Source organism: Thamnophis sirtalis, unplaced genomic scaffold (assembly GCF_051295495.1).
Source record: "Thamnophis sirtalis isolate CommonGarterSnake01/CBP01778 unplaced genomic scaffold, rThaSir2_p1.2 scaffold_9, whole genome shotgun sequence".
Classification (NCBI taxonomy): Eukaryota; Metazoa; Chordata; class Lepidosauria; order Squamata; family Natricidae; genus Thamnophis; species Thamnophis sirtalis.
Genome location: NW_028261389.1, coordinates 70,101,165 through 70,125,551, shown reverse-complemented (window position 1 = coordinate 70,125,551; position 24,387 = coordinate 70,101,165). Strand labels below are relative to the sequence as shown.

General features: G+C 42.5%; 1 protein-coding gene across 2 annotated transcripts in view; it reads left to right on the top strand.

Moving 5' to 3' along the window:
- The window catches only part of PHF21B (PHD finger protein 21B), a 197,884-nt gene that overhangs the window by 127,705 nt on the left and 45,792 nt on the right, over positions 1 to 24,387 (top strand). For both annotated transcript variants that reach the window (XM_087722219.1, XM_087722220.1), the window contains one exon: positions 18,229 to 18,321. In XM_087722219.1, coding sequence (XP_087578345.1) covers positions 18,229 to 18,321 — 93 coding nt within the window. The remainder of the gene's footprint in view (positions 1 to 18,228; positions 18,322 to 24,387) is intronic.

Below are 24,387 nucleotides of genomic sequence, written 5' to 3'. Positions count from 1 at the left end.
TGCCGGTTTTACTACTGGTTTGCAACTTGCGTTCAATGTGCGTGTGCGCTGTTCAATGTAATGCACATAACAAATTACAGTGAACTGCGCGTGCGCAGTCACTAAAATCCAACATGGTGGCAACATCAGCGGCGGCGAGGGAGCTGGTTCGGGGTTGTGTCAGGCCTGGGTCGCTTGCCAGTTCTACGACCCAGGCCTGACTTCCACCACCGGTTTGGCCGAACCGAGCCGAACCGGCAGCAACACACCTCCCGCCTTGCAGACAGCTGGTCCTTTGCATCCTTCTAGAGGGTCGTTGAAGCACTTGGAAGTTCATTTGTGTCCTCAGCACTCACCTGAGTGGAAGTTCATTTGTGTCCTCAGCACTCACCTGAGTGGTGCTCCTGGTTTCTCTAGTCTGCAATTTCTTTCCCTCTGGAAATCCATTCTTACTCCCACACTGTTCAAAGGGTGTTCATCCCATATAAGGCAAGTGTTTATTAGGAAGAGCTTTCCAATGAGGCGGTTGACTAGTATGACTGGGAGAACTTCAGATGGGTTTCTTCTTCTCCTGGTTTTCATATCGGCGTGCTATTAAGTGTTTAGTTTAATGCAGGGACACACTGGAAAGCATTGATCCGTTTTTACTTAGGGGGCAGCAGGAGAGGTCAAGGTAATGACTGTACTGAAGTCCCTTGACAATGTTGGAACTGGGGGGGTGATCCAGTATCACTGAGGAATCTGCAGTGTGATTTGGGGACCAAAGGCAGACTGAGGCTTAAGAGTTAGACCAGCCAAAACTGTCGTTGAAATGTTTAAGCCAAGTTTCAAGGGACAAAAATAATAAAGTTTCAACCAAACTGTACAAATGGTTTGATAAGAAAGACAAGGAGAATTAAGATATATAAATGAGATATTTTATTGACTTAAAATGACAGGGAACAATTTAAAAGAGATTATGATGTTCAAAGGCTAAGTAACAAATGAGATAAGATATATATTAGAGATGAGAATTCACCTACAAGTAATATCAATAGACTACAGTGTTGAAAAAACTTTGACAATCTGATAGGAAAAATCCGTTATGAATACCTGCATAGAATTAGTAATCTAGCTTCATACTGTTTCTTTTTTTTTCTTTTTTTCTTCCCTCTTTTCTTTTCCCTTTCCTTTACTTACTTACCTTAGGTAGATATGTAGATAGGCAAGGTGAGATGAACTATACATATATATATATATATATATATATATATATATATATATGTATGTATGTATGTATGTATGTATGTATGTATGTATGTATGTATGTATGTATGTATGTATGTATATATATGTATGAATTTTTGTCATTTGCGTTGTAAACATGTAATGAGTTCTATTTCTTTTTTTGTATTTTGTAAACCTTGCCTTTTTTACAACCTTTAATAAAAAAATTTAAAAAAATTTTAAAAAGAAAAAAAAATAAAGTTTCAACCAACCGATGAGATGTTTGGTGATTAGAATTTTTTGTAGGTTCTTCTCCTTTTTCCTCAAAGTATGAAACGTGTCAATATCATACAAAGGGAAATAGACCCATCATTTGAACCCAATTACAGTAATACATAAAAAGTTTTATTGGCAAAAGTTTGGAAGTAGTTTGTCATTTTCTAGGTCTAACAGAGAATGACTGGCTTTGCGCCTAAGGTGGACTAGAACTCACAGCCGTGATGGGAAACCTTTGGCATGTGTGTCGCAGGTGGCACGCAGAGCCCGCTCTACGGGCATGCAAGCCGTCGCCCCAGCTTAGCTCCACCGCACATATGCACATGCCTCCCGCCGGCTAGCTGATTTTCAGGTCTCTACCATGCATGCCTGGGGAGTGGGGCGCATGTGGGGGGCACATGAGTGGGGGAATGGGGGTCTCATGCGCATGAGCGAGGTCACATGAGCATGCATAGGGGAGCACGGGGGTGTCATGTTCGTTTGCAGGGGCAGGGAGAGCATGGGTCGCTTGCGCATGTGCAGGGAGTGGGGTCTCGCTGCATTGCGTAATGGGTGCGGGTGCACACGCCCGCTTTTGGCATGCGATGACAAAAAAGTTACCCATCACTGACTCACGGACTTCTGGTGTCTTAACCACTAGACCAAACTCACTTTCTCATTCCAATTTATACCAGCTCATAGTGCTTTACGTACACTTATTTTTGTAAATAAGGTTTAAAAATGAAAAGGAAATCATATTCAACCTACTGTTTAATCCTAGTGATCAGTATGTTAATCCTATATTAAACAAGCCCCAGATTAAAAGAGGGAAGGGCTTGAATAATATTTCTGCCACTACTACAAACTGCTGAAAAAGCCAAGTTTTAATGTCTCCATAGTTTTGGCACCACCGTGATTCCCTGGGAGAAGCTGTTCCCAAGAAGAATAGAGATGATTGGAAACCATGCTTCCAAAGCCAACTTGATAGGATTGAGTGAAGAAATTCAGAGCAAGCCACTTCTACCCAATCTCATTTAGATGGGCACTTGGGAGAAGTTGGTTTGAAAACATCCCATTTCTGAACCATGAAAGGATCTTATATTACACTGCTTCAAACTGATAACCAGTACGGCAGTGATCCATAGTCATTTCATAAAATATCCATCACTATTCAAGCTGCTGCATTCTGGATCAGTTGTGACTGCCGAGTCACCTTAAAGATCAACTTCATGTAGAGCAGTAATGTAGCAGTCCAAAGGAGTGGGTCAGTCTCTGATTTGGACTACTGCAATCTGCTGTGGGTGGGAGTGACCTTGAAGATTACTCCGAGGCTAGCCTGCAGCTCCAAGAAAAGTCGTAAATGTTGTATCATATGGACTTGGGCAAAAATCTTCATTGTCATATTGTTGATCAGGAGTTGAGTCCTACTTGCACGTTCTAACTGTACAATGCAAGTTATGTTATCTGTTACCAATTCATTAAATTTGTAGTAGTGAGAATTACCTATTTTAGCTAACTCCATAATTAAATTCAAAAGCTTGGGAATAAGAGCAGATTTTTTTGAGATCAGAGGATGTTAGAACCAGTGCTTTGTCCAGAGTACTCACATGCAGAAAAGAGCGAGGTTTGATTCACAATGATTTATGTTTCTATAGATTTACGTTGAAATCCAATATATTGATTTGCATATTCCAAAAACAGAGCTCAGTTGCAGCATCGCAGTCACCATTTTAATTGTTATGACCATAACATGAGGATACCTCTGCACCTCCAGTTTCCCCTCGTTAACCCCAGATTTTAAAGCTAAAAATGCTGGCTGCGGAATTCTGGGAGTTGACATCCACCTATCTTAATGTTGTCAAGATTGAGAAACACTTTTAAAAGCCACAATGTTTTAAAGCAACTCACCACAAAGGATATTCTTGGAAAGAATAACGTTCTTGGAAACATTATTTGTGAGGTCTGGGGTTTCATTTTGCCATCTGACAGTTTCTGTCTTCTTTTTAAAATGTTATTATTAATTTAAAACTGGTAAGACAAGAAGTCTTCAGAACCAGGTGCACTGACATCTCCAAGTATTATACTTCAGGGATCCATGAGGGTTTGTCTGGCACTAAATGTAAATGTCTTCTTGGCAAGGTCTTCACTTTAGGTTCCATAGTGGCAAACCATAATAATATGCCATGTAACATGTTCCATTCTGGGGTAATGAAATTTGGATTTTTTCCCCAGTTTGCTTGTTTTTTGAAATACTGTATTTTTTAGATTATAAGATGCACTTGACTATAAGACGCACCTAAATTTAGAAGAGGGGGGAAAGGGTTTTGGCCTCTGCGTGCCTCATTTTCCGCCCTTTTTGGGGCCCCTTTCCAGCTTTTTTCCTACCCATTTTTGAGGTTTTTTTCGGTCCATTGTTTTTGGAAAAATGGGCCCAAAAAAGCATTGAAAATGGACTGAAAAAAAGCCTCAAAATGACCTGAAAAAAACTCAAAAATAAGCCACAAAAGCCTTGAAAACGGGCCAAGAAAAGCTTCAAAAACGGCCTGAAAAAAATCTAGAAAAAGGGCCAAGAAAAGCCTCAAAATCAGGCCGAAAAAAGCTTCAAAAACGGCCCAAAAAAGCCTCCAAAACTTCCTGAATAGAGCCTCCCAAAAGGCCTGAAAAAGGGATGTGCGGAGCCCCCCCAAAATGGTTGATGGGTGGGCGGGGCTTTGGCAATATTTAGTCTATAAGATGCACAGACATTTTCACCCCCTTCTGGAAGAAAAAAAGATGCGTCTTATAGTCTGAAAAATATGGTATGTTCTTTTCATTCCCATTTTTCCTATACCACTGTTTCTTGTTTTTAAAGTAGTATTTTTTCTGCTTAAATTTACAGTGCAAATCCACTGTGCCTGCTTATATTCTTATATAAACTTATATAGTTTTGTTTACATTAAACAAAAGTGCTAACAAACTGGTACTCAACCCAGACAAGACCGAGTGGCTGTTGTGTTTCCCTCCCAACAATTTGGCTAATATACCATCACTCAGGCTGGGGGGTCAAATTCTATACCCCTCAGATAGGGTTCGTAACTTAGGAGTCCTCCTGGATCCACAGCTGACTTTTGACCATCACTTGTCGGCTGTGACCAGGGGGGCTTTTGCCCAGGTTTGCCTGGTCCGCCAGTTGCGACCCTACCTGGAACGGGAGGCTCTCGCAACAGTCACTCGAGCCCTTGTGATCTCTAGGCTGGAATACTGCAATGTGCTCTACATGGGGCTGCCCATGAAGTGCATCCGGCGACTGCAGTTAGTTCAGAATGCGGCCGCGCGAGTGATAGTGGGCGCACCGTGGTTCGCCCACATAACACCCATCCTCCGCGAGCTGCACTGGCTACCTGTTGATCTCCGGGTGCGCTTCAGGGTGTTGATGACCACCTTCAAAGCACTCCATGGTAGTGGATCTGAGTACTTGAGAGACCGCCTTCTGCCGATTACCTCCCTTCGACCGATTAGATCGCACAGACTGGGCCTCCTCCGAATTCCATCCGCCAGTCAATGCCGACTGGCGACTACACGGAGGAGAGCCTTTTCTGTTGCAGCTCCGACCCTGTGGAACGACCTCCCCGTCGAGATACGCACCCTCACCACCGTCCAGGCCTTCCGCACAGCCCTTAAGACCTGGCTATCCCAACAGGCCTGGGGATAGGTTTCCAATTTCACCCCGCCCGAGTGTTGAGTGTTGAATGCAAGTTGTGTTTTTATCATTTTATTTTATTCACATATTGTTTGTTTTTGCATTTCACCCCCTTCCCTATGATTGTAAGCCGCCCTGAGTCCCCTCAGGGAAAAGGGCGGCCTATAAATCCTAATAAAATACTAAAAAAAAAAAAATTAAGAGAATGCTCGTAACCCAGGGATTATCTGTGTGTGTGTGTTTGTGTATGTGTGTATATATTAGTTAGTTAGTTAGTTAGTTAGTTAGTTAGTTAGTTAGTTAGTTATACAGATAACTATAACTAACTAACCCTGGGTTGCGGGCCCAATGAATGTGCATTCGCTCTCTTTTTGGCACTTGATGCCAAAAAGGTTCGCCATCACTAGTATATAGGGAGCTGTTGCTCTGTATTAGCATCCATTTGGTGGTTAACTAAATGAAAAAGCTGAATTTCCATTTTGCCTTCCAGCAAAATTTTAAGGAAAAATTATAGCCAGGTTATAAAATTTCAAACCTAACATTGTAAGCCTACTGCCTGAAATCTGCAAATGATTGAGAACTTAAGTCTGAAGTGCTTCATACAGGTAGCCCTCAACTTACAACAGTTCATTTAATGCCCATTCAATGTTATAACCACACTGAAAAAAGTGACTTACGTGGTCATGTGACTGGGCGGGTGTGGCCGGGTAGTCATGTGACTGGGCGGGTGTGGCCATATGATCATGTGACTGGGTGGGTGTGGCCAGGTGATCATGTGACTGGGTGGGCGTGACCCATTTAGCAGTCCATTAAACAATACACAGCAGCCCCCTTTTCTATTCTTCTTTTTAATACTGCATGAAGTTTTTGCTCTATGTTTTTTGTTTTACTTGGGGGCGGGGAGAGGTTGGCAATGCCGGGGAAGCAAAGGCATGCTTTCTGCAGGTCTCATGGCTATATTTAAAGGGCCAGCTAATGTCGTTGGTGTTGGGAGATTCATTGGTGAGGTGATAGTGACTGGATGTGCGACGTTCACTGGTGCAGTAACCGGAGTTGGTAATTTGGCAGGTGTCGTGAGTGTTAACGGAGAACTCATTGGGCTGGAGATGTTAACCATGCTCGAAACATTGGCCGGGCTCCTCATGTTCATTGCAGCAATTCATTCCGTAAGAACGAACAAATGAAAGTAGTTGGCAAAGTTAAGGAATTTAATCTGCTTAATAGGTAGCCGTATCCCTTCTGTATCATAAATCCCTGTATTCAAGTAAAAGTAAGCATTTGTCAATCACACACACACACACACACACACACACACACACACACACACGTTACATCAAGCCAGCATTTCACTTAATAGAGTTGCTAAGGAGGCAGAGTCCAGATTCCACTGTTGCTAAGAAAAAACTACACCAGGGTGGATGCTTTGGGAAGATCACAGCTGAATTCAAACAGAGGTGTTTGGCCTTGAAACCTTTCCAAAAGGTCCTTGAAGTAACCTTGAAAAACACTTTGGGCAGATGGAAACAGCCTATTTTAAATTCATTCTTGTTCTGAATACTTGGCAACCCTCCTGTTGCTCCAGCCACCTGCCTGACAGAATAGATAGGCTCCTTATCTGGTAAAGATAATTGATTTGTTTGCAGAGTTTCTCAAATCCTTTCTATCCTAGAGAGACCCTTGAAATAATTTTCGGGGTTCGGGGGAATCCCTGAGTAAAAATTATTACATCTAAAGTTAGCACTGCACACAGCATGGAAAATAATGTGAATTAGTTTATTATTCAGTCACAATCTCTCCCAGAAATCTAGGTGACTTCTGGTGAGAGCCAAGGTGGCGCAGTGGTTAAAAGCAGCACTGCAGGCTACTGCTAGATCAGCAGGTCAGCGGTTCAAATCTCACCGGCTCAGGGTTGACTCAGCCTTCCATCCTTCCGAGGTGGGTAAAATGAGGACCCAGATTGTTGGGGGCAATATGCTGACTCTCTGTAAACCGCTTAGAGAGGCCTGAAAGGCCTATGAAGCGGTATATAAGTCTACTGCTATTGCTATTGCTATTGGTGTAATTCTGGGTTCAGCAAAACCCTGGTTGAGAAAGGCTGGATTAGAAAGAGGTTTATAGCAATAGCAATAGCAATAGCAGTAGACTTATATACCGCTTCATAGGCCTTTCAGGCCTCTCTAAGCGGTTTACAGAGAGTCAGCATATTGCCCCCAACAATCTGGGTCCTCATTTTACCCACCTCGGAAGGATGGAAGGCTGAGTCAACCCTGAGCCGGTGAGATTTGAACCGCTGACCTGCTGATCTAGCAGTAGCCTGCAGTGCTGCATTTAACCACTGCGCCACCTTGGCTCATGGTTTAGGTTGGAGTGTGCCCCTCTCCCCTCTCCTCCCCTCCCCTCTCCTCTTCCCTCCACTCCCCTTCTCTCCTCTCCCCTCTCCTTTCCTCTCCCCTCCCCCTCCCTCTGTCCCATCCCTCCCCTCTCCCCTCCCCTCTCTCCTCCCCTCCCCTCTTCCCTCCACTTCTCTCCCCTCTCCTTCTCTCCTCTCCTCTCCCCTCTCCTCTCCCCTCCCCTTCTCTCTGTCCCTCCCCTCCCCTCTTCCTTCCCCTCTCTCCTCCCCTCCCCTCTTCCCTCCACTTCCCTCCCCTTCTCTCCTCTCCCCTCTCCTCTCCCCACCCCCTCTCTCCGTCCCTCCCCTCTCCTTTCTCCTCCCCTCTCCTCTTTCCTCCCCTCCCCTCTCCTCTCCTCTCCCCTCTCCTTTCCCCTCCCCTTCTCTCCTCTCCCCTCTCCTTTCCTCTCCCCTCTCACTCTCTCTCTCCCCTCCCCTACCTTTGTTCCAAACTAAATTCTTGGAAAAAATAATGTTCATCGAGACCATACAGAACATTCTTGAGGAACTTTATATGGTTTACTTTACGAAGGCTTCCTATTTTTCTCCCAAAATACCCCCCCCCCCAAATATATCTCCTAGCCTGATCCTCATCTCCAAGTAGTATATTGTGCTAGAAATGTCTGAAATAAAACAAATTTGGTATATATACAGCCTAAACGTTTTATTCCTGCTTATTTTCTACTGCATGCAATACATATACACAGTTATTTCAGAACTGGGCAGTGCATAAATCGAATAAATTAAATGTATTCCATTAAAATGTTCAGGTTTGCTTTCTGTCTCCTATTCTAGGCACTGTGCCATACTTATTTTTTTCCCTACTAAGGTTTCTAGAGGGAAAAAAAACCTTGGTGTTTAGTTACACATCTATCAGGATGCTTATAGAAGTCATAATTCTGCTAGTGAAAGGAGGAAATTTCACTGAGTGTGTGAAGCTTGATGAGGTATGCATGACTTTTAATGTATACAAAACAGTAATGGATGGGAGAAAATTGTGTCTCCTGTGAGGACTATCATGCATTCATTCATTCATTCATTCATTCATTCATTCATTCATTCATTCATTCATTCATTCATTTGTTCATTTGTTTTCTGACTGCTTGGTGCACAAGATCACCCTGGGCAATTTATGTAACACAACTTTGGAACATGAGATCAACAGAGGAACAATAACAATAGACCCAACTGAAGCCATGGACACATCTGACCCAGGACTAAGATGCTGAGCTTGCCGATCAGAAAGGTTGGCAGTTCGGCTGTCCGAATCCCTAGCACTACTTAACAGAGTGAGCTCCCGTTACTTGTCCCAGCTTCTGCCAACCTAGCAGTTTGAAAGCATGTAAAAATGCAAGTAGAAAAATAGGGATCACCTTTGGTGGGAAAGTAACAGCGTTCCATGTGCCTTTGGTATTTAGTCATGCTGGCCACATGACCAAGGAGACGTCTTTGGACAGCGCTGGCTCTTCAGCTTTGAATGGAGATGAGGAGCGCCCCCTAGAGTTGGAAACGACTAGCACATATGTGCAAGGAGAACCTTTTCCTTTCCTTTATTGTGATGGAAGGTAGTCTGGATTCCCAGAAGGGAGGGAGTGAATTCCCGAAGAGTATGAAGCATATTCTTTACTTTAGAAGGACAGAAGGGTTGGGGAACACTAGAAAGGTAGTTAATAGTTTTGCTTTACAAATATTCAGACTGACACCCCCCAAAATAAAAAAAATAAACAAGCAATTACAGTTTCCGGGGAACTCTGCCAAAATTAACCAATAGCTGCTATTTCTTTCTGTTTTTAAAAAACTAAAGGCTGCATTTGGTTCTAACACTGTTAGCAATATTTCACTCGTCTTTCATGAAAAGCTTTGGATCAAGATTTTAATTTGGCAAATGCCAATACTGGGTGGCTGAGTTCGCTTCATGAACTACGCAGAAAATTTATATTATGCCTGAAGAGATTTAATTAACACATTGCATTTGTTTTTGTGTTTCTTTTTAAATAGAAACTCGGTCATCACTGGCAGATTATTTTAAAACCCCTTAACTTGTTTTTAAGAACGTGTCTGTTGGATTTGTTTTCAGAATAGGGTCAAGTAACATCTTCTTTAAGACAAGCAAAAGAAATAATATCCACAACTGACTAAGCTTACCTCAAAGGTAAGCGTAGGGACGCAGTGGCTCAGTGGCTAAGACGCTGAGCTTGTCGATCAGAAAGGTCGGCAGTTCGGTGGTGTCGAATCCCTAGCACCACGTAATGGAGTGAGCTCCCGTTACTTGTCCCAGCTTCTGCCAACCTAACAGTTCGAAAGTAGGTAAAAATGCAAGTAGAAAAATAGGAACCACCTTTGGTGGGAAGGCAACAGCATTCTGTGCACTTTCAGCGTTTAGTCATGCCAGCCACATGTCCACGGAAATGTCTTCAGACAGCGCTGGCTCTTCAACTTTGAAACGCGAGATGAGCACTGCCCCCTAGAGTCAGGAACAACTAGCATATATGTGCGAGGGGAACCTTTTCCTTTACTTACCTTAAAGGTGTTTTAGAGTAGAACTTAATATTCATTTAGTGTTTTGCAAAAACGTATACTGGAAATGTGGGTTTCCACATAAAAGATGGTTTTCCTTCCTTTCTTTTCTCAGCTTTTTCCACCATGTATAAAAATAGCGGGTACAATGTTTATCGAGAAGAAAGCTTTGAGTTCATGTTCCTTAAGTTTTTAAGAGCAAATTCAAGGTTGCTTTGCAACATCCTTTGTAAATAAATGCACTCACTCATACAGCACCCTGCAATTACTTTTCTGAATGTCCATTCAAGTTAAGAATTTTCATCTCTGCAGTTGCCATAGCAATCTGTTCTCCTCTTTCTACTACATTAAAAATCCATTCAGTTGCCAATATTGAGCGTGGAACAGGGAAAAAAATTCTTTAAAATAGCTTTAGCATCTTATATGCAACAGAAAACAGAGCTGGCTTTTAATGTTAGGAGAGGTGGGTAGCTGCCGAAATGTAACAGCAAACTTTTACTGCAAAAAAAGGTTGCTTAAAAATACAGCAAACAAAAAAAAATAATGTTTAATAAAGCAACTCAGAGGAAAGTGTTGCAAATATATTTTAGGTAACTTTACTAAATTAGGAATTAATGGGCCAAGTTAATATTTTGAGAGTGAAGCAGGCAAGTCCTGTCTTATGTAGCTTTATTCATTTATTCATTTTATATCTGAAGGTTCTCTAGCTAGCTTTTGCTTAACTTTGAGAAGGATGGGAACGCATCCAATTTCCTTTATTTAGAGATTGAATGGGTAATTTTTTTTCCTATTGTAAACTTTGCATTTGATGCTGATTTCTCAAATTTTGATTGAACTATTCGGAAGTCTTAAGATAATTTCGTCTTGCTCTGGGAACCTGCTTTTCATATAGCCATATGTAGCAATAATATATATTTAACTGATACCTTTCTCTGTTTATCGTGGTTAAGTATTATCTTATTGAAAGGCTCATAGTGCATACACTACATAGGAACAACAGTATTCCCCAAATAAATTCTCTTTTAAAAGTGGGCATACCACCTTCGATTAACTGACATTTACTACTGGAGAGCTTTAGTCTGTTAAAATTGTCATTATTGAATATCCTTATTATTATGATATTAGGCTGTTGAATAAGTGATATTGCCAGTTTTGGATGAGTGTGGATTAATGCTCTTCTTTTTCACTTCCGATAGTCGTCATTATTTTATAAAATAGTTTTGGTGTCAATTCTGTTTTTTTTTCTTGAATATTGCTTTATGCAAACTCTCATCTTAGGCTGTTGGGAGCATACAAATGGAAGAGTAACATAATCAGAATTTTCCTCGGAAGTTCAGAGCAAACGCTGGTATTTGTAGGGGCTTAGGGTGGGCACTACATGGAGTCCCCAGCCATAGCAACAGATTTGAGATTATCTTTGACTCTTATGGTGGGACGCAGTGGCTCAGTGGCTAAGATGCTGAGCTTGTCGATCAGAAAGGTCGGCAGTTTGGTGGTCCGAATCCCTAGCGCCACGTAACGGAGTGAGCTCCCGTTACTTGTCCCAGCTTCTGCCAACCTAGCAGTTCGAAAGCATGTAAAAAGTGCAAGTAGAAAAATAGAATCCACCTTTGGTGGGAAGGTAATAGAGTTCCGTGCACCTTCGGCATTTAGTCATGCCGGCCACATGACCACGGAGACGTCTTCGGACAGCGCTGGCTCTTCGGCTTTGGAACGGAGATGGGTTCCGCCCCCTAGAGTTGGGAACGACTAGCACGCCTGTGTGAGGGGAACCTTTACCTTTGACTCTTATAGTTCCTTTTTTTTATTAAAAAGCTTAGCATCATAAATGTAGTAATAAGAAACTAATTTATCTCGACAAAAGTGCTGCAATAAACTGTTCTGCAGTTATAACCTTTTAAAATTATTGTTTCTGCTGGTATCCATAAATTCATGCAAAGCACTTAAAGGTCAGGCATTGCCGGAAAAAATGTCTTTTCCGATTGTTAATTAAAGGTTCATAAGAACAAGCACTGGCTTTACTCTCCTAACAAAGGGAAAAGTGCCGAAAAAAATGTCTTATTCCCAGAAACGGAAGGCAAAGTCGGGAGAGGAAATCAGGAAAAGAATACCAATGCAGTTGGATGGAGAAATAATGTACACCATTCAAGTCAGGCTGGGTGAAAACCTGGACAGGTGATTGCAGAAATGCAAGTAATCCTTGAGTTATGACCGGCCACTTAGCAACTGTTCAGAGTTACGTAGTTTACACCCCCAAAAGATACTTCAGACCTGGATTCAAAGATCTAATCTACACACACACACACACCATGATCATGTGCTTGCATCTTGGGTTCTTAACAATTGGCCAGCATTTATGACCAATTGCAGTATCCTGGGGTCACATGAACATGATTTACCCCATTTCCCTGAAAATAAGACCTCTCTGGATAATAAGCCCAATCAGGTTTTGGAGCGCATGCACTAAAATAAGCCTTCCCCTGAATATAAGCCCTCCCTGAAAATATTGCAACACAGCCGCAGCCATGAGGTGACCATGCTCGCCGCCTCCTACACCTCAAAAATAATAAGATTTCCCTGAAAATAAGGCCAAGAGCTTATTTCGGGGGTCAAAAGAAAATAAGACCCTGTCTTATTTTTGGGGAAACACGTTATGACTTTTTTTTGTCAGAAACTGGTGTTTACTTCCTGTGAATGGCCAAAAATACTCATGTGCATATGATGGGTTTGTTTAACAGCCACAGCGATTGCTTTAACAACCTTGGCCTTTATGACTGCCACTTTCACAACAACCACGAAACAAGTTGTAAATCGGTCACGGTAATGTGAGATTATCTGCTTAATGACCGGCTCATGACTTATGACCTTAATTCAAGCTCAATTATTTGTTGTAAGTCAAGGACTACCTATATAGTGAATGAGCTTTACTCCCGGTTTTATTGATGAGCCTGTTCTCGTAAAAATACAAAAAAAGAACGGATACTAGGCCATTCTGCTTAGACGGTGAGCTGGGAATTCACTAAGAAATTGAGTTTTACCACAGCTTTGATAGTCTAAGCTTCCAACTAAGCAGATATGACATAAAGCTCCTTAAATTCTTGCTAATATGCAAGCCAGAAACTTGCTGTTTGCTCTCCATTTAAATGTTAAGTCAAATACATTGAGAGTTTTTTTTTATTGGGAGAATTAGCTGTAGCCAAATTTCTTTGCGAAGCTTTCCAAAAATAACCCCAACGTTGCAAGGAATGGTAAAATTGGAAGAGTTACCTTGATTCTAGCAAGATGTTGGGTTGATAAGGCAGATAGCATACCTGATGGTATTTTTTTTAATAGCAGAGCTAGTTCTCATTGTCCATTGCATAGAAAAGTAATATTTTGAAGTGGTTACACACACTGTTCTGACGTAGGCTTCCCAAGAGCAGGAAGCAAACTCCTTGTCCCAACAAAAACTCATTTTATTAATTTACTGTGAATTCCGCTCATTTCACATCCAGCAAAGGCTTTCAAGGGAGGATTTACGGTCACGGGCCTTCTTTGCATTATCCTTCCCCTGCCACGCCCACAGAACCTGTAGTAAAAAAATTTGAATCCCACCACAGGTCACCACATAATAAAAAAAAGAGGTTGATGTGAAGTACCCGTGGTTCGCCCATGAGGCCAATGTTGAGAAAAGACACGGACACGAGCTTTCTCAGGATGAGGTGACCCAGATTGGGGTCTGGAAGCCCTTTTTATTGAGATAGGACAAAGGCAGGAGGAGCAATCAGCATGTGATTTAAGACAGCCTGTCAAACTACAATTGCTAATCTACTGCTCAGGGAAGTTCTGTCTATATATGGTCAAATCCTGGTCAGGATGTTTTATCTTTTGGGACTTGTTTTTTCCTGTGTGGTTCAGCGTGGCTGCGCATGCCCTGTTATGCACTGGGCCATGGGTGACCGCCACACCTACACAAGGAGTTATATGACAACAGGTTGACACTTTGGAAAGAGGGCAGAGAAGAGCAACAAAGATGATTAAGAGCCTGGAGATGAAAAACCTATGAAGAACAGTTGCAGGGATTGAGAATGGCTTGTCTGGTGAAAAAAAGGACTAAGGGTGACACAATAACAGTGTTCCAATATTTGAAGGGGCGAGGGAGAGTGATTGGCCCAAAGTCACCTGGCTGGCCCTTATGGGTAAAGTGGGACTTGAACTTTAAGATTCATGTGGCATAAAGTGGAGCTTTCTTCCCCTACTTTCTATTGGCATATATGGAGTCATGCACAGCTGTAACAGCTATCCTACATTTTAAAATCTCTTTTTTTTATAAACATATTTTTATTTCCATTTTCATAACATACAATCACATGTATACTATACATAGCCAGTATCATATAGTATTAAATAATGATTACATCAGTTCCTCTTGTCCTCAACGCCCCAAAAAGATTAACACCCATTATTAGCTCTTCTACTCTCCATACACCTCTTTCTTCTACCTCTCTCTTACTTCCTATCTTCCCTCCATCTTCCTTTCCTACTCTACTTCCCCTTCCTTTCTCCTTCTCCTCTCTCTACATTCCACTCCTCCTTATCCTCATCCTCCTCATCTTCCCCCCTTACCCTCTCTCCTATCCCTCTCTTCCCACCTTCTACCTTTTGCTTCCCACTCTTCCTCTCATTGGTGTATTTCCACTTCCATACTACTCTACTTCCCCTTCCTTTCTCCTTCTACTCTCTCCCCTTACCACTCCTCCTTATACACATCATCTTCCCCCTTCCCCCTCCCTCCTATCCCTCTCTTCCTATCTTTCTTCTCTACATTTTAAAATCTCAGTGTGAAGGCTAGTTTTGTTTTTCATCATCAGGTTCAGGTGAAGTTTTGACATGGGTGCCTGGGGAATTCTGGGAGATTCTAGGAGTTAAAATCTACATCTTAAGAATTACCAAGTTTTTTAAAAAACACTGATCTCTAGATGATAAGTAATAAACTGCGGATGAACCTGCAGAATGAAAATGTTAAAGAGTTTAAAATTGCTGCGTACAAAATTTCTATGTGTGATTCTGCACCGAATGATGGTTTAGCTTGGAAATGCTTTCGTCTACAGCTCTACAACTAGAGTTGTCTCTTGAAGCCCTGATTGCTGTCTCCAGCTCGGTTTTGTTTGGGAACACAAAACTGCCTTCCACATTTTGTTACTGTAATGCATTGTGCACAGGGCTAATCTTGAATGTATTCAAGTGTCTCAAGTAGTACAAATTTTAGATACAGGGATTCCATCTGCCTTATCCAGGTGAAGGTATTGTGTGTGTTGTGGCCCACCAGCGGCCTGCGGAGCTGGCAGCAGATTCGGACAGTGAGGAGGTTGGGGAGGAACATGGGCCTATCCTGGAGTCTGGGGAAGGCTCTGATGAGGGCTCTGTGTCGGAGGCAGAGTGGGGGCCAGAGCCATATGCCAGTTATCAGTTGCCTTCAGAGTCAGGCATCAGTAAGGCAGATGAACAGCCTGGAGCCTATTCCCAGTGTGCACATGCGCAGAATTGCCAGATGAAGGGAACAGCTAAAGAACAGAGGTCGAGCTGGGAGTAAGGGCACAGGTGGATGATGAATGGCCCCTCCCAGAGGAAATAAAAGAGGAGCGAAAGGGGAGTGGAGTTTGCAGGAGACAATTAGCTTGATTAACTGGTTCATGACTCTCCGAGATTCCTTGCCAAGTTTTGCAGATATTGGCCTGTCAGCTCTCCAAACCACATTCCCCATTCTCTCCCCACTCTCAAAATTTCCGCTACTGGCTCTCCAGAACTTGGCAGAACTGGCTGAATACCATCTCTGGTAGTGACCCAAACTGGATACAGTATTTCAGGTCTGGTCTTACTAATGTTTTATAAGGTGGTACTAAATACTTCACGTGTTAGTTGATTCCAGTTATGCAACCAAGGATTGCGTTGGCTTTTTTGGCTGCTGCTGCACGCTGCTAGCTCATATTCCTCCCAATGGGAGGAACAGCACAATGGAGGTGGTTGATGGAGTAACAACAGATCCCACCTCCCCCATTCTATGCCTCCCCTCCGTACGTGTCCTTGGTTTTTAATTCTTGCTTTTCATTTAATTATTTTTTTAATGTATACATATTTTTTCACTGTAAGCCGCCCACAGTTATCTTATGGTAAGATGGGCAGCCAATCAGTGGTGGTATTTTGCCGGTTCTTACTGGTGGTTCCACCACAAAACCGTGTTCGACTAAAGCGCGCTCGACGAAACCGCGTAGCTGACGTCATCAACAGGGCGACAACAGCGCGGAGACAGAAGCACACTGTAAACGCTAAAAAATTAAAATTAACCCCTAAACCTAAAATTAACCCCTAAACCTAAACCTAACCCCCCTAAACCTAATCCTAAACCTAACCCTAAACCTAACCCTTAACCTAAACCTAACCCTTAACCTAACCCTAAACCTAACCCTAACCCTAACCCTAACCCTTAACCTAACCCTAAACCTAACCCTAAAACTAACCCTAAACCTAACCCTTACCTTAAGTTGAATCGGCTTGCTTTCAAAGCGCTATTTAAAGTGCCCTTCTTTCTCCGTGCTCGCTGTTGTCGCCCTGTTGATGACGTCAGTGACGCGGTTTAATCGGTCGCGGCTTAGTCGAGCGCGGTTTTGTCGTGCCACGCTTACTGGTTTGGGCAAACTGGTAGTGGTGACTGCTGGAGGCTCTGCCCACCCACCCCGACGTAATGCGTGACATTCTGCGCATGCGCAGAAAGTGGCTCCGAGCATAGTGAGTGAGTGTGCTAACATTTGCGAACCAGTAACAAAGGTAAGTGAATCCCACCCCTGCAGGATTTATGTGTGTGTGAGAGAGGGGGGGGAGATTGTCCAGTAGGACTCCAAGATCCCTCTCATAGTTACTACTTTTGAGCCAGGTACCAGCTAATTTGTACTTGTACATTTGATTTTTCTTGCCTAAGTGTAAAATCTTACTTTTCTCTACATTAAATTTCTCTACATTGCATTAATTTAACTTTCTCTACTATCTTTCTCGCCTCCACCTGAATTGTTCACCTCCACCTGAAGTGGTGGCAATTCCCATGATTAGTGTGTAGAGTGTGTTTATTCTCATTTTAGTCATGCTGAGAGCTACATCATAAATAGCCCGTTTTTGCCCCTTATGAGTTGTGCTGATATCATCTGCATATGCTTAACTCATTCCAGCAGAAATCAATAGTATTTAAGAATGTTTGGCTGGATGGTACTATAAATAAATAAGCAATATACATTGGGTTTTTTTCATATTATTATGGTATCTCCTGATTATTACTCATCTGCTTTCTTTCTCCCCTCCTCAGCGGACTGATAAATAAAATAAACATTAAAAAAAATCAACACATACAATTCCAAGATAGTTGTGCGTAGAATCCACGGGACAGCTCGTCAGCAAAATTCGGATAGAAATCACGTATTAGATAGGCATACAGAAAATAATAGAAAGAAACATCAGAGATTAACTTTCTTGTGTTTTTTTAAAATACAGTACGTTGTTAAATATTAAACAGCCAAGTTTTACTATGAAGAGGTTGATAAGCATTAAATACATTTTGTTTAGCACTAAAAGTTCCGTAAGTGAAGAAGGCCATTATTTGTCTTGATTTTCCAGAGAAGTAACGGCAGACTTCTTCGGGGAAATAAATTGGTGGCATTTTCTGAGCATGTAGGTGACAGAACTAATGATAACTTCATTAGAAAACGTCATATAACATCATTCCTCAGGTACCCAGAGAAATGAATTTAGCTACACAAAGAAACTGTTTGGCTGAGATGTTTCTTTCCTCTTTTTTATTTTTTAAAAATTCTCTGCGCTCTTTGTTTATCTTCAGGATTTTTCGTGTTCTCCAGAACTTATTAGCTGCAGAAATAAACTGGGGTTTGGGTTTTTATTAGGGGAAAGAAAAGTGGGACTAAGAAGGAAAGGCGATTGAGAAGGAAATGGAGTTTTTTTTGGAGATATTTCTGATTTTAGCCTCTAAATATTGGTTGCTCATCTGATTTGGAACCTGAAAAGATTTATGTGTTTGATAGGGGTTTTTCAGATGACAATTCGTCTTATCATGACCCGGGTTTCATGTTTCTCTCTGGCTCAGGCAAAGTCTTGAGTCCTGAACCAATGACGTCGATAAATCGAATAATACTTTTTTTTTTTCTTTTAATTTTCCTGGCAGGCTTTGGGAACCATTACTTCAGTGCCGATTAAAGTTCCTCAGGTCAGTTCCTTGCAGAGGTTGGCAGGACAGAAACCAGCAGTGCTACCTCAGGTAGGAAAGTTAATTACTTTGATTTTATTGGCTTTCAGAAAAAAAAGACACAAAGTTAATCGAGGACTACCTTAATTGCTAGATATAAATACTACATTTTTTTAAAAAAGAAGCTCCGATCACCCCTAATATTAATCTCTTTCAAGGGAGTTTTTTTTTCTTTCTCTTTCCTTCCTTCCATGTAAATGTTGTTATGATATAATGCAGTAACACTCTGGAAAACTTTCCCCTTTCTGTTATTGGACCAGCCAAGCTATCTGTTGAAGCACTGTCTGGGAGTGAATATTTTTGAGATTACTCTTCTTCCTTGATGTGAAAAGAGTTACAAGACAAAAGGTTATTGCATTTAATGGATTAACAGAGTTGGAAGGGATCTTGTAGGTCTTCTAGTCCAACCCCACCCCCAAGCAGGAGACCCTATACCATTTCTGACAGATGGCAGTCCAGTCTCTTCTTGAAAGCCTCCAGTGATGAAGTTCCCACAACTTCTTCCAAAGGCAACTTCCGTTCCATAGGTTGATTACTCTTGCTGTGAGAAAATTTATCCTTATTTCCAGGTTGAATATCTTCCTTGATCTTCCTTGATCAGAGAGGGCTGAAAGCCCTGTGAAGCGGTATATAAGTCTAACTGCTATTGCTATTGCTAGTTCCCATCTGTTGTTCCTTGTCTGGAATTTAATGGACAGAAAGAAATCTTTTCAATTATTAGAGTTCGGAAAGGGTTTAATTGCAGTTCTTATAATTTGGCTTATGTGATCATTCAGAGCCGAGGTGGCGCAGTGGTTAGAGTGCAGTACTGCAGGCTACTTCAGCTGACTGCTAGCTGCAGTTCGGCGGTTCAAGTCTCACCGGCTCAAGGTTGACTCAGCCTTCCATCCTTCCGAGGTGGGTAAAATGAGGACCCAGATTGTTGGGGGCAATACACTGACTCTGTAAACCGCTTAGAGAGGGCTATAAAAGCACTATGAAGCGGTATATAAGTCTAAGTGCTATTGCTATTATTGCATTGCACTTATCCTGATTCTCCACCTTTGGGTGATCAAATACAACGATTCCTTTAAGCAGGGCGAGGTTTTTTCCCGTTAGACTAATATACAGTAAACAGGCAATGTTTATTGGTAAATTACGGTGTGCTAAAATTGCCATATGAATGAAGTTGTATAAGTAAATGACTTTCCATTTAAGTTGATCTATCTTTGCAGTAGGGGCTTTTGTCAAATAATTCAGGGTGTCCATGAACAAAGAGAATTGGTGTGGGGGGTGGAGTGTTTCACATTTAGAACTGCAGGAGTCTTTAAGTTACGACCGCAGTTGGAACCAGATCTTCTGTTTCTAAGCAGGGTGGCTGTTAAGTGAGTTGTGTCTGATGTTATGACATTTTTGCCACGTTTGTTAAGTGAATCCTGCCATTATTAAGCAATAACCATCTTCCCCCATTGACTTTGCTTATAAGTCACCAGGGAAATATCAAATGGTGATGATATGACCCTGGCACGGGTGGGCTGCTACAGGTTCGCCCGGATTCAGGAGAACCCGTAGCTAACGTTATGGCCGGGTTGGAGAACCTTGAAATCCAACCCCTGGCTGACCCCACCTACCCCTCCCTTCCCTTCCCCTCCCAGGAGTCTCCATGTGGCCCGTTTTGGATGTGAGGTAAATACAGGGCCCGTGTGGAGACTCAGGGAGGGGGGGAACGGGCCTCCTGAAAAGTCCAGAAGACCGGAAGGCCTCCGGAACCCGAGAGAGGCAGTTTTCACCTTCCTGGAGGCTTGAGGAAAGCCTCTGGAGCCTGGGGAAGGTGAAAAGCCCCCCTCCCCGCCATGGTGCAGGAGGTTAAGTAGGTCATACCCACCATGGCCACGCCCATCCAGCACCCGGGCAGGGAACCCATTGCTGAAATTTTTAAACCCCACCCCTGGACCCAGGGATACTGCAACTGTTGTAAAATACATGCTGGTTGACAGTCACCCAAATTTTGATCATGTGACTGTGGGGGTTGCGAAAGAAATGATTATGTACTTTTTGTAGCTGTGTAAAAGAGGACATTCCTTCACCTTTAATGCTAGACTTTACAAATCAAAATTCTGTGTTATTCAACCGGACAGTTAAGATAAGTTTGCAATAAGTTGGCCATGGAAGAGTGATAGTATGTTAAAAAACGAGCACGGAAAATATAGGAGACCTGTAGGACGAATGCACTTTTGAAATAGTAACTTTATTAAGAATTACAGTGCAAGGTTTGGGTGAGTAGGAGGAATGAGTGACGAGGAAGTTAGCTCTCTAAAGGAGTTTGGTGCATGGAATACTAAGCTGTAGTTATGTGAGCAAGTTGGCATGTGAACTTTGACTGTCTCTTCCCACAGTCTCTTGCGTCTGTCTATCCTCTGTGCAGCTAACCATAATTTTGCAGTAGACTATTTCATTCAAACTTATTGAGTAGCCCTTTGTTCAGGTCGTAAGTGGAAATCACAATCCAGTTGTGGGTTTTATGCTTTTTTTTTTAAATGAAGAAGAACGTTTTCAAGGACAAGAATGAAGGAGCAAGACTGCGATTTTGCACCACCACTGAACATACAATTTAATAAAAGACAGTGGCTGAAATTTACTCTTTTTCTCATGCACTTTTTTGAATGAACGCCTCCAAATTGTCACACAGTGGAACCTCAAAAGATTTCCAATGGGGACTATGATAAAATCATTTCTGGAAATGAAATGTTGGTAGAGCATCAGCTTTCTTTGCTCATAATATTCTGTATTTCAGACTGCCATCTGATTAAATTTCCTGTGCATAAGTATTCAAGAAGCAGAGGGCATAAATGTCATCATGTCTACTTGATTTTTGGTAACGTCACTGATGATGTTACCTAGTTAGGGTAATGAAACATCTGCAAGAAAACAAGCATGCTCAGAGAGTACCAAGGACACTTTATTTCAACCCTGAGCTACAAATATTCTTGTTTATTGATACTACTTGGTTCTACTTTGAATGCATAACCTCCTCTTTATACTTTTATCATCATTTAACATATGCTTGCAGTATATGTTGTTGGGATCTTTTTAAATAAAATCTCTAATCCTTTCATTGTATATTTTAACACTGTTAGTTAAAGTTCAATGACACAGTGTGGAATGTAAGGATTAAAACAGTACGAAAACAGCTCTTTATGCTAATTTTTCTTGGCCTTTGGGGCAGGACAACTATTGGGTATTTTTTAAAAAAAACTTAACGTTGTGTGCACAGCGACACTTCATTTGTTATATGTAAAAATGAATTATTTTGAAATGATTTGAAAGCAGGTGGAAACTTAAGATGTAGGTAGAATGTGCAGTTGAGCTGAATTTTCACAAGGGGGCAGCAAAGACCCTGGGTTAACCTGAGCTAGCAGTTTACATATGCAATAGAATCACTTTTTAAGGTTTTTGCACAACGCAGTCTGACGCATTTTATCTGCATATATACATTAATGCAACAATGCCAAGTGTATTTAAATTAGTGTAATTATAGCATTCATTCTGTTTTGCTAATAAGATACATGAATGTAGATTTGAATTATTTTATCATCAGTATAGGTAATCCTCAACATACAACAGTTCATTCGTTCAAAGTTAAAACACCACTGAAAAAATGACATTTTTTCACGCTTATGGCCATTAGCATCCCCATGGTCAAGTGGTCAAAATTCAGACAATTAGCAACTGACTCACATTTATGACTGTTTGCAGTGTGCCGGGGTCATATGATTCCATTTTGCAACCTTCTGACAAGCAAAGACAATGGGGAAGCCACGTTCCCTTAACAACTGTATCCCTAATTTAACAACTGCAGGGATTCACTTAACAACCCTGGCAAGAAAGGTCATAAAATGGGGCCAATTTCACTTAACAAACTTCTAACAAACAGTAGAAATGTTGTGCTCCATTTGTCAAGGACTACCCATAATGGGATTTTGAATTCAGAGGAAAGAAAGCAATGGATGAATGAGCACTTCTGAGTGTTTTTTATATTCTTGTAGTAGTTAAAAGTACTGGACTTTTTAATTCAGCCCTCACTATTTTGATTTCTGATTAGAGAACTGCAAAGTATAAATGATGCTTAACAGCAGGGGTCCCCAATCTTTCGGACCTCAGGGACCACTAAATTCATAATTTTAAATCCCTCAGACCACTAATATGATCTGCCTAATGACCGGCTGGGTGGGCGTGGCTAGGTGGTCATGTGGCTGGGTGGGCGTGGTCAACTCGATGTCACTCACATCAAGGGACACCTCGCTAGCCTCCACTTGCCCATCCACTTCCACCCACTCATCGCCTGCCCACCCAGGCTCCTTAGGGCCCCAACAGGAAGCAGTTGTTGAAGCTAAGCAGCCACCACGAGAAAGAGTTGGCAAAACAGCTCAGTTCAAATTGGATCTGACCGAGAAGGAGGCTCAGCAGAAGCACCTCACTGAGGACTACGAGCATAGGCAGAGGGAAGACCTGTGGGAGTGCAAGGCCAGGTATTGGCGCCTGGAGGCTCAGCAGGCTGAGATGGAACAAGGCCCTCCAGCTCCTTACCACTAGTGGCACTTCCTTCCAGCTTTCGTCCAAATCCCCATACCAGGAGGCCGAAGCAGACTCCAAGTCGGAATTTCTGCCCCCCTCTGACCCGCACAAAAAGACCCCGAAGGGAGAGACTCTCTGCAGCAACACAAATGTTCATTGCACGTATCCAGCCCAGGGGCTGTAATTTGAGGACCCCTGATTTAGTGTAATATAAAAAATGCAAATATTTTTTCTGCGGACCACCGAAATTTTCTCACGGACCACCAGTTGGTGACCGCTGCTTTAGAGAACAGCTTTTACAATCAAACAGGAAATAAAGCAGGCTTGACTTCCAGAGAAGTTTCAGTCTGCCTTTGGACAGTAGAGAAAATACTTAAAGGAGGGGAAGTTGGTTCATTTACTTAGGTGTATATTCTGGCTTTTGTATCCAAACCAAAGGTAGCATAGATAATGCCCCCCCCCCCATCTTCTTGTGCTGCCGTCTTATGAGATAGGTCAGGTGAGGGAAAGCAGCTGGCCTAAATACTAAAGGGGCCTAGATCCCGTGTCTCCCCATTCCTTGTCCAACATCTGAACTATTATACTTTACCCTCTTTGTTGTGTACACACGCTAAGGAACTGTTTTTGAACCCGGGCAATTTTCAGACGTGTGGACTTCAACTCCCAGAATTCCCCAGCCTGCAAGATTGAGAAACACTGCCAAACCCCAAAACTTCACAAGCATTAAAATGAGATCTGGGGGAAGCGACAAGGCGTGGGGTGGTGTTGAGGCCTAAGGAGGAAAGAGATGGCAAGAGAAATGAGTTGCGTTAGGAAAACTGATTTGCAGGGGTAAAAGATGGAGGCAGGTGCAGATTTGGTCATAAGGACATGAATTCCTCCAAATAATACTGAAAAATTGCTACCTGTGTTTCCCCGAAAATAAGACCTGGGTTATTTTGTTTGGGGCCTCAAAATAAACATTAGGGCTTATTTTTTTGGGGGGTATCCCCCCCCAATGTACGGGAGGCCCACTTCTGCTGCTTGCTAGTGTGGGGGGGGAGCCACGTGTTATACCAGTGCTACCGCCGTGAAGCAGAGAAGCCGCCCCATGGGCTCTGCATCGGCTTACTTCAGGCCACCTACGCCCCGACACCTGCGTCCCCCCGTGGCTGCAGCATCAACACACCACTTGACTTCCTGCTCTGTTGCAGCTGCGAGCAAGCAGATAGGATGGGCTGGTGGCCATGTAGGTTCCTGCTGCACATGGCTATTGGTTGCTGTTGCTGCGAGACAGGTGTCGGGGCAAGGATGGCCTGGCTGCAGGGCCCTTGAAGTGAGCCAGTGCAGGGCATGTGGGGCAGCTCCACCATCATTCCGCCTCACCTCGTGGTTGCAGCACCACAAACAACTGGACAAAATGGGCAGACGGTTGCGCAGACTCTTAAGTACAGCTTATTTTGCGGGGTAGTGCTTATATTAGGCCACATGTAAAAACAAGCTAGGGCTTATTTTTGGGATACCATATTTTTCGGAGTATAAGAC